We start from the raw sequence: 11,044 nt of genomic DNA, 5'->3' as shown, positions 1-11,044 counted from the left end.
CATCTTACTGGGTCGAAGGGTTTATCCTTGTGCTAAAAGCTCGTGAGGGTTATTGGCTATGGAGGCAAAAACTTTGGGCGTTTGAGCTCTATTTGGGGGGGGGGGGGGGGGAGGGTTAAACTAATCTACCCCACCTCCATTTATATGCTTACTCTGGCAAAAAATCCGGGCCACACGATTCTGTTCATGGCCACGTGTTCCGCATCGGCCGGAATACAAAACGGCAAGAATGGCAAACGACTGCCCACCTTTTGGGCGCAAGAATCAATGGAGTCATTATTATGCCTTGTTTACTGCGCGACGTGCAGTCGTTTCTCCGCTCGCGCACGCAAACAGTGCGCCTAGCTATCAGGCTAGACTGCGCTCCCAGTCACATCGGCTGACCAAAACGGCTCTTCACCTTCAACAGGTACGTCATCCATGACGAGACTAACCCGAATATCGTGACTCGAAATATTTTTCAAACAGGGTAATGAGTTCCTTGCGAAACACTTAGACTCGCATTGAGTCTCACCTGTAAACACACAAACTCTCAGTTGAGTCACTTATTGCCATTAATTGGTTTGCTTCAATTAAGACTTCACACAGTCTATTTATGGATCATCCTTTTTTGAGCAGGTGAACCCAAGTCTATGTCCAAGACATAAGATTCGACTGACTGCAGTAGACGCAACTGATGCAGTCGACGCAACTGAGTCGCACCGGCTGCGTTACCTCAGTAATTCATGCTCATTGCATGAAAGTAAGCCTCATGGATCTAATCCATAGAGCCTGGAGTCGCACTAGCTGCGTTACTCTAGTTTATCCATACTCATTGCATGAAGATAAGCCTCATGGATCTTCTCCATAGAGCCTGGAGTCGCACTAGCTGTGCTACTTCAGTATATCCATGCTCATTGCATGAAGGTAAGACCTGTAGATTCTCTATCGGGCTTGGAATCGTACCATCAAGTCGATCACTTAAAACTGGGATTCGACCTATAAATCGTCACAGGTCAAGTTGAATTTCGCCAATTGCCAGGTTCGAGCCCGGGGACTCGAATACTGATGAAAGATGATGTTGTTTTTGCCCTAGAGCAATTAACTGGACTCGACTTCTCGAGTATTCAGGCACACTGAGCATCTATCCCTATGATTGCTAATTGCTACATTTGACCAAATTTGTTTGATTTGACAGATTGTCAAAATCAAATTGCGAAACTGTTACTCAACAGTCGTACATTAAACATTGGCTCAGACAATCTTTGAGTCGCAACACTTTTCATTCGAAGTTTAACTCGATGAAATCCCTAGTCAACAGAATTATGCACTACCCTTTTAGCTGCAACTGGCTCAACAGCTACATGAAGCTCGTTCTTTTCGGGGAAGTCCTTATTCAAGTTTTCGACTCAACTAGGCACTTAGGGGCTACTGACATGGTTATGACTAACCACATACTCGACTCGAGTATACCTGTCATGGACCAGTTGGGGCCCCACAAGGAAGCCTACTACGACTCCAGAAGTCCATATGCCAAACCTTGCGACTCAAGATAAGGAAGCTTAATTAGAGTATATCTCCTTATTGTAACCGACTTGGACTCTAACTAAGACCTGGCCTCCTGCATATATACAGGACCAGGATGGGGACAAAGATCATACCAATCTAGCATAGAAGCCGCCTAGACGCACTCGTCGGATCGAATCTGTGCATCTAGCCCCCGCGGCACCTTTGTAATCGACTCATCAATACAGATCAGACAAGCAGGACGTAGGGATATTACCTTCCGAGGGCCCCGAACCTGGGTAAATCGTGTCCCCTGTGTCCTTGTTAGCCGACGAGATCGCCAACACATACACTCGAAGCTTTCCTAGATATAAGTCCACCAATATGGACATTGTCGAAGTCCCAATTTCGTCAAATGGACCTATGTATCCGTGCCCTATGGAAGATGCCCAAAGAGCAAGAATAATAATGCCCTATTGTAGTGCTGGCTACAAGAATTTAAATATAATATTTGTGCTTACTTGGAGGGGAGAGAAGAGGAAGTAGGTTGTAAGCTAATAGTGAGCTGCAACACAAGCTTCTAAGTTATCTGTGAGACTGAAATGTGGGCCACGTTTTAATAAAGTACTACATGTTCATTTATGGAACTTTTGCTCACCATTGTGCATGCTAGCTATTAGACTGGCTATAGAGAGCTTAGGCCACTCCCAATGCTCCACCTTGTACCGAATCTTAATATGCCACATAAGCAAAAATCTAATGTGGCAACCTATTTAATGAAGAAAAAGAGAGTCACGGTATCTCAATCTACATACAACTCTTAGCGCTAAATCTAAGAAAATTCATAACTTCTCTCTCACAAAACATAATAAATGAGGGCTCCGTTCTTTTGGGATTCTAGGCCAGCTTCTAGGTCCCAGGCAGCTGGAGCCCGAAAGAAGGAAAATTTCTCATCGGCTAGTGCAAAGTGGGTTGTGGGGAGAAACTGCTCTGGACCAGCTTCCCGAGCTTCTCCGGACGCACGTTTCCAACTTACCCTGAGGGCAAACTGTTATTACGCTCGAAATGCCACCGTGTGAGTTCCACACCAAACCACCAGACCCCGACCTCCTCGCGCTCTTCCTCCTGATCCCAGTTTCTCTCGGTGGAGCTCTCCCCTGCAGCCGCCACCCCGACCCCACCCCACCTCCTCCATCCGACCTCGCCGGCCGCCACCCTCATCCTCTCCCCCGGATCCGGCGCCGCCGCCTTCCCCAGACCAGGAGCTCGACGCCCGCCGCCCTCTCCTTCCATCCCGACCCCATCCCCCATCTGCCCTCGTTGCGCCGCCTTCCCATCTCCCCCGCAACCGCGACCTTCCTTCCTCATCCTTCATGGATCCGCCGCCGCATCTCCCACTCGTACCAGGAGTTCTTACCGGCAGCCGTCCAATATTCCTCACGCCACCACCGTTCCCCAGCCAAGCCGTAACCGCCGCTGCAGTTTCCCGTCTCTCCCATATCGCTGGATCCAGTGCCATGCATGGTTCTTGATGGTTCTGGTCCTTGATGCTTTGTCAGTTTGTCTGCAAATCCTCCAGTGAAGTTCTTGTATTTAGTGAAGTACATATACATATAGCAAGTAGTACAGGAACTGCTGGATCTTTGCTTCTTCTTTTTTACTCTCTTTTTTATCCAAGATCTGATGTTTGCTTCTATGTATTTAGAGACTGTGCATGTACAGATGCTTGTCTAAATTTTTATGTATTTAGTGAAGTATCTTTTTCCAAATGGGTGGACAGATTAACAGATGCATGTATGTATGTAAAGATATGCATAAATGAATGATCTATAGATGCAGATGTATACACAGATCTGTGTATGTGTGTGTAGATATGAAAAATGAAATGTGCAAGTGTTATAAATGAACGTATGAACCAGAGCAGATTCAAGAAATTGCAAGTGCCTGTGTAGATGCAGGTATGATTAGATCGTAAATGTATGCATTGAGCAACTGTATCAGATACTAATGTACTCTTTCCATTTCACAAAGAATGGCACTCATGCATTTTAAGATTTTGCTTTGATCAACAATTAGACTAATGATTTGAGGTTTATGTGTTACAAAAATTATATCATTGGATTCGTATTTCAAAAACCTTTCCAACGATATAAAATTTGTAATATATAATCTACATACAATTGGTCTAATCGTTGGTCAAAGTTCGACCTCGAAAAACGTGGGCGCCATTCTTTATGAAATGGAGGGAGTACATCGGTATATAAATTGTATCAGCTACTATTATTCTTGCTCTAAGAGTCGAACTTCTCTCTTTCTTCTTTTAATGTCATGCCACCTCACCGTAAAATCCAACGCGGCAACTTAAGATACTGTACAGCGTGGAGCATTGGGATGGGTCTAATATGCTGTCAAAATAACGGAGGAATAATATTGATTGGATTTGAAAGTAGGAGTAACGAGTAAAGACATGCTTTTCGTATCTCGATGGTCCCGGTATCCTTTTCTTTACTCCCTCCCCTCCGCCACATGCTCCCAGAACAAAAGCAACCTCCGCCGCTCCCCACATCCCCACACGGCAACAGTCTGGTTTCCCACAACAAATGCTCAAAACCTCACTCCACGACTCACCTCTGCGCCTCTGCGGACTGCGGGCACCCATGCATTTGGCTCTTTGGGCTCTGCTGCGGCCGGTCCCCACACCCCAGAGCGCATGAAGCAAAGAGAAAGCTCTCTGTTTCTCTCTCTCACGCGCGCTCGCGCGGGGACTGAGGAAAGGAGGCTCGTGTACTGTTGCAGCCTTGCTAATGCTGGACCCCGCACCCTCCCCCCAGACTCTGACACGCTCTCCTAGGCGCTCGCTCAGGTTTCTCTCTTTCTCTTTCTCTCTGCACGGATACAAAAATTGGCCAAGAGTACCGTGGGACTCCGTATTAATCACTCTCGCCGAGGAAAAGGCGGCCCAAAATAAATGAGTGAGGAGAGCAGGAGGTGAGGGGAGAAGAGGCGGCTAGCAAGCAGCCCTAGCAGTAGTGTAGCGCGCTAGAGAGGTTCTTGAGTGCCGCTTGCGTGCCTGAGGCATGGCGACGTTGCTCCTTCGCCTGGGTGCCGCCGCCATTGCGCTGCTCGTCGCCCTACCGTGTCTTGCAGGTCAGTGTCATTTAGTCACCTGTCCAGCTCCTTCATCTTTGCAAAATACAAACTCTTTTATTTGCCTTCATCATTTTTCGCTTTTCCTCAGTTTTGTTGGAGAATAGGCCGGTTTCTTTGTATTGATCCATTAGAGTTCCCTTCTAATTGCCCGACATCATTTGGTCTTGTGCCGTTCATTCCCAGAGCTGATAAGTCCTCGATCTTGACAAGTTGGCAGGTTTTCTTGGTTTGGTGAGGCGTCTATGAACTAGATATAAATCCCCAATATCATAAGAGAAAAAAATCTTATGAGAGAGGAACAAGATTCTCGATCCATCGCTACTGCAGTTGGGTTTCGCCCCTTTCTGTAGTCGTACATAAAATGTGGCCGTAATTGAATCTTGTTTAGTGGTCGCCTGGCGGGTAAGAAAACGCTAGGGAAAAAGGGGGCTGTATACGGTTCCATTGTGAACCAATCCAAAGGTGACCACCGGATCCTGTTTTTTCTATCCGTAATTCCTTCTTTTTTCAAGAAGGGCAAGGTCATATATTAAAATCAACCAACAAATAAAAGAAAATTACACGCAAGTTCTTGCAGGTAAACGTCGTTGTCTTGTCTTCCTCCTGCACTCGCAGGTGGCGCACCATGAGCGAAGCTCGATGCTGCCTCTGAACCTTCGAACCACGCCGGCCAGAAAACCGTTGTTTAGCAGCTGGGAAGTCGCTCGGAGCCAGAAGATGCCAGCGATAGTGATCTGAGAAACAAACCGCCGTCCCGGAGAAGAAGACGACGAAGAGGGTTGGATGACCATCCTAGATCCGGCCAGACGGATCCAAGAAGACCTGGCCGCACTAACTCCATGATGAGGTCGAAGTTGGCCTGAGTCTCATCGATCTGAAAAGAAACCAATAAACCGATACGCGTAGAAGACCTGCAAAGCAAACACAGAACCAGATCCTCCACTCCAGAAGAGTAGCGACCAACCGTCCCACACTCCTCAACGCCACCGGCAGGATCGCCGTCGACGAGGTGGACGAGGAGTCGGGAAAACCTTATTATTGACCCGCACAGTGCCGCCATCACCACCATAGCTCGGCTGTCGGTTGACCAAACCCTAATTTTTGAAGACATACTAAAGCACTAAACATAGAAGAATCAGGGACGTCGTTCCCCGGCCAGCCGGCCGGTGGGTGGCGGCTAGGGTGCAGGAGCCTTTTCTTTCTATCGGGATTCTTAATTCCTTATTAGGCATGAAGATATAATAAGTCGGTTCTGGCAATGAGGGTAGGCTTCCATCTTTACTCATTACCGATTGCTAGTTGCTAGTGTTTTAAAAAATAATTGAGCTTTTTTTTCTTGGAAAACTTTATCGAGCATTGAGTAGCATGACCCCAAGCTCTTAACCAAAAAAAAACGCATGACCCCAATCTTTGGGCTCTGGCCCTGTCAACTTCGACCATCAGTTGGGCAACTTATTATGATAAAAACAAATTGTGGCCTATAGTCGCTTTATGCCTTAGGTTTGAGGAGCCTAGGCTCGAAGGAGTGTCAAACTATGAGCATATGCCCAACCTTCCCATCAGCTTGAGCTTTTGGTGAATTGGATGACATGCAAGTTCACATTATTGTGATGTCCTCATACTTCACCTTTGTTTGTCAGAGTTCTGTTTCACTACACAGGACGGAAACATCAGAAGAAAGGTTTCTGTGTTGCATTACCAACTTCATGTAATTCTGTATGCCAGCTCCTATCATATAAGAGGACGTTAAGTTTAGTAGTTTGGTTGCATCAAGGAAAAAGTTCAGAGTTCACATCATTGTCTAAATTATGTTCTGCAAAAGAAATTATGAAGATCTAGCACATATCAATGTGGATTTTGCATATCTGATAGTTTCAGAGTTCTTCCTCAATTTTCATCAGCGAATAGTTTTTGAGGGAAAACAGTAGATCAATGATCTACTGCCAAAATTTTATTAATAAGGAATATATTACAAGGAAGGTAATCAAGAATTACCAAGCCACTCTATCTAAAGTTCTCATTCAGCGAATATTGGATGCATGTAATTTGTCTAGTAATTAGTAAATCTCCTTTTGCAAACAAAAAGACAAGTAAATCTTGATCATTATTGTGTCAATTTTTATCCTGAACAAGCTGTGCAGTTTTTACTTTTTCTTTCTGATTGGAACTTGATGTGAACAAGGGTGTGTGTTGAAATGCATGTTACCAACTCATGTATCAATTTGAGGTTGTATGGTATCTCCTGACACTTGTCTATCTCTCAATGCAGAAGCTTACGATCCTCTTGATCCAAATGGGAACATCACCATCAAATGGGATATCATTCAGTGGACTTCAGATGGCTATGTTGTAAGTACACCATTGCTGGATTGTATCTGAAGCTGCTTCGTATAATTAAGAAACACTCTGTATATGCCACTGCTATGATGGAACTATGTCCATGTGATAGCCTAACATAAGTCATACTAGCCTGTTTCCCTGCTGTAGTATGTGGTTGCATATAGCAATGAATGTCTTCTACTCTTGATAAGTTCTACATAGCTGTAACTAAAAATATAGATGTTTTAGTTATATTTCTGTTTTCTGTGACTAAATGAAGGGTTTCTAGTTTCTCGAGAGTGAAAGCGGGAGCTTCTTTTTGTATTTTCTTTTCATTATCTCCTAGTCTCGTACTCTGGTTAGTTCTCTGTGTTTGTATCACAGTATGTAATGAATTGATCTCATTGAATCTGAATTCATAATGTTTTTCACCATTGGTTGCATGCCATAATATAAGGCCTTTTAAATTCAATTTGGCCAATAACCTTTTCAATCTGTATCCAATCAGAGAATGAGTTTTTTATGGAACATGAATGCCAGCTATGAAAGTTACATCTAATTTCAAGTCATTCAGACTTCAGAGTTGGACTTAAGTTCACACAGAATTCAGAAGGAAGCACCTTCCCTTTTGCAGGTTACTCTTGTTTCTTGTTGTACATTGCATCATATAAAACTCCACTGATAACCAAATGCAAGTTTTCTCATCCAATTACATTATGATATTATGCAAGACAGATGCTTTGCGCTTCACTTTGCTTCAACCTGTTACACCCCATACGGTTTTTTTTTTCGTAAAGGAGGTTGAACCCCCGGCTCTGCATCAAAACGATGCACATAGCCATTTACGTAGCTGTGAATCTTATAACCTCCACAGTATACTTTTCTGCTGTTAATGTCCTGTGCCTTTTCACAGGCTGTGGTTTCCATATACAATTACCAGAAGTACCGCCATATCCAGGCACCTGGGTGGCATCTTGGGTGGGTTTGGGCAAAGAAGGAGATCATCTGGACAATGACCGGTGGGCAGGCCACAGAGCAGGGTGATTGCTCTCAATTCAAAGGCGATATACCGCACTGCTGCAAGAGGGATCCAACAACTGTTGACTTACTTCCAGGTGCGCCTTACAATATGCAGGTTGCAAATTGTTGCAAAGGAGGAGTGCTTACCTCATGGGTGCAAGACCCAGTCAGTGCAGTAGCATCATTCCAGATCAGTGTTGGCCGGTCAGGTACTAACAATAAGACAGTGAAAGCTCCGAAAAACTTCACTCTAAAGGCCCCAGGTCCAGGGTATACTTGTGGAGTAGCCGAAAATGTAAAACTTCCTACTAAATTCATTTCGCTGGATGGGAGGAGAACAACACAAGCCCATGGTAAGTTGTTTCACTATTGTTGTTTTTCATGTAGTTGTTATCAAGACAAAACGAAATGTCTTGGGCTTAGGTCTATCCCAGGTAGCAAACGTGGTGTTCACTGAATAACAAGCATTCTCTCTTTTGCAGTGACTTGGAGTGTGACATGTACATATTCACAGTTCGTTGCTCAAAGAGCTCCAACTTGTTGTGTTTCACTCTCATCGTTTTATAATGAAACGATAATTAACTGCCCAAAATGTTCATGTGGCTGCCATAATAACATAACCAAACCTGGGAGTTGTGTGGAGTAAGTATTATCACTTCAGGAAGTCTTCAAAACAACATACATTTTGCACTTCCTATTTTTTAACTGTATTTACTATTTTGATAGGGGCAATTCTCCTTATTTGGTTTCTGTGGTGAATGGACCTGGTAAGGGCAGCTCAATTCCTCTAGTACAATGCTCGTCCCATATGTGCCCAATAAGGGTGCACTGGCATGTCAAGTTCAACTACAGAGACTACTGGAGGGTGAAGATCACCATTACAAATTGGAATTACCGGATGAACTACTCACAGTGGAACTTAGTAGTTCAACACCCAAATTTTGACAATATCACTACTATTTTCAGCTTTAACTACAAAGCTTTAAACCCCTTTGGAGTAATAAGTGAGTATTTGTTCCGTACCCTTATAATGTTTGACAGTTCAAATGTATAATGTTTAAAGTGACTGAACTATCTTTTTGCTGCAGATGATACCGCAATGTTGTGGGGTATCAAGTACTATAATGACCTTCTCATGGTAGCTGGGCCAGATGGTAATGTGCAATCCGAGCTTCTATTCCGGAAGGAACCATCAACATTCACTTTGGGGAAAGGTTGGGCCTTTCCAAGGCGCATATACTTCAACGGTGAAAGTTGTGTCATGCCTCCACCAGATTCATACCCATGGCTACCAAACTCCTCTCCTAGATTGAAGAAGACCGCGTTCCTTATTCTGTCCATTATTGTCTGTGCAATGCTGGCGTTCTTGCACAACCATCTCGTTTTAGATAAGTATTGTGGCAACAAGTGCTGACCACATTGGGGCCTTGGCTGCTGACATGTAGAGTGTAATGTTTCAAGGAAAGCTGACCTGGGTGTGTTGTAGGATGTAAGCTTAGGCTCCTTAGGTTCATTCACCTTGTACATTCCTATGATTTGTATGCTTGGTCTGAACATTAGGGAGAGAATGCCAATACAATTTATCTAGAGATTTGGTTGCCATCTGACTTGAAGAGCTTCCGATTTTGGTAATTTATATCTTTTACTAGTTAAGTGGCCGTGCGTTGCGACGGAAATATAAACAATCTACCGCTTAATAAGAATGACAAACGAAAGAATTGACATGTAGTTCCTACTATTTATCATAATAATGAGGCATTACTCTTGTTATATGTAAAAATATTCCAAGTCCTATCGTCATTCGTTGTGACAGTCTAGGCAGACAACAAATAATACAATGGACATGAACAGTTTAACGAAAAAACATTGGGCATGGATCCTCTTCTCAGAATTGTATAGTATCACCTATTTGAGGTCGACAAAAATGTTGTGAATGAAAATAAGAATGAATCTATGTGTTCTATTCCATTGATTGATGATGATATTTATACAGGGTGAAGAGGCACCAATACATGCATTGGTGTCCCAAACTTTTCCGTTCGCGTCCCAAATTTTGGAAACGAACAGTTACATAACCAACTGCCTAATAATTCATTAACTAACTAATAATTAATCTAATTGATCATAAATAATTATTCTTAACACTCCCCCTTGATCAATTTGCTTTGTTGATTTGTATATTCTCGAATCATCATGGAATCTTGTAATCTCGTAATTTCCTTCAAAACCCTGTGGGAAAAATATTGAGAAAATAATAATAATATTGATATGTTATGAAAAGTCCCTTTAAAAACCCAATGGGAAAATTAAGGAGAAAATGGTATAACATATTTTGAATATTGTCCTTTGATAATTCATATTGAATTATGTAGACAATAAATATGCCTTGTATATTATCTACAAAAAACCCGGTGGGAAAAATAGAAAATATGACATATAATCTTATGTTAATATTGTCTCATTAAAAACCTTTTATGAGAAACTATTGAGTAAAACTCATAATAGGAAATGAGTGCAATATGATGTTATGTACAGGTTAAACTCAGGTGAATACTCCCCCTGATGCTTGCAAATTTTTAAATTGTCGCATACCAATCCCATATACACATTTCTGAAATGTAGAGTTGGGCAAGGACTTAGTAACAAATCTGCGAGGTTATCACATGATTTGCTTTGCAAGATATTTATCTCCCCATTTTGTTATAATTCGTGAGGATAGAATAGTTTAGGTGCAATATGTTTAGTTATATTGTTTTTTATATAACCTGATTGCATCTGAGTAACACAAGCTGAATTATCCTCATAGATAATCGTTGGTGATTCAATTGAACCAATACCACATGATAGTTGTATGTGGTTAATCATTCTTCATAGCCATACACTTCCACAAGATGCTTCGTATAAGGCTATTATTTCCGAATGATTTGTGGATGTAGCCACTAGGGTCTGTTTAGAAGACTTCCATGATATGGCTGTCCCACCGTGTAGGAACACGAAACCGGTCTGGAATCTGGCATTGTGGGGATCAGATAAATAGCCAGCATCAGTGTATCCAATTAGTTCAGAGTCT

The 11,044-nt window shown here is 42.9% G+C and overlaps 1 protein-coding gene across 1 annotated transcript; it reads left to right on the top strand.

The window, feature by feature from the left end:
* Positions 1–4,367: 4,367 nt before the first annotated feature.
* On the top strand, positions 4,368–9,581 carry LOC100829328 (COBRA-like protein 2). Its single transcript, XM_003557668.4, has 6 exons — positions 4,368–4,632; positions 6,905–6,984; positions 7,868–8,327; positions 8,457–8,616; positions 8,701–8,978; positions 9,063–9,581. Exons 1-6 carry the CDS (start codon positions 4,563–4,565, stop codon positions 9,386–9,388), a joined length of 1,374 nt encoding a protein of 457 aa, XP_003557716.1. The 5' UTR covers positions 4,368–4,562; the 3' UTR covers positions 9,389–9,581.
* Positions 9,582–11,044: the final 1,463 nt, after the last annotated feature.

Source organism: Brachypodium distachyon, chromosome 1 (genome assembly GCF_000005505.3).
Source record: "Brachypodium distachyon strain Bd21 chromosome 1, Brachypodium_distachyon_v3.0, whole genome shotgun sequence".
NCBI lineage: Eukaryota > Viridiplantae > Streptophyta > Magnoliopsida > Poales > Poaceae > Brachypodium > Brachypodium distachyon.
Note: the sequence above shows the minus strand (reverse complement) of the source record. Positions and strands in the feature narration are given on the sequence as shown.

Coding starts and splice junctions, on each gene's coding strand:
- LOC100829328 (XM_003557668.4), top strand. CDS start 4,563: ATGGCGACGTTGCTCCTTCGCCTGGGTGCCGCCGCCATTGCGCTGCTC. Junction 8,617..8,700: donor AAACCTGGGAGTTGTGTGGA/GTAAGTATTATC, acceptor CTATTTTGATAG/GGGCAATTCTCCTTATTTGG. Junction 8,979..9,062: donor AAACCCCTTTGGAGTAATAA/GTGAGTATTTGT, acceptor TTTTTGCTGCAG/ATGATACCGCAATGTTGTGG.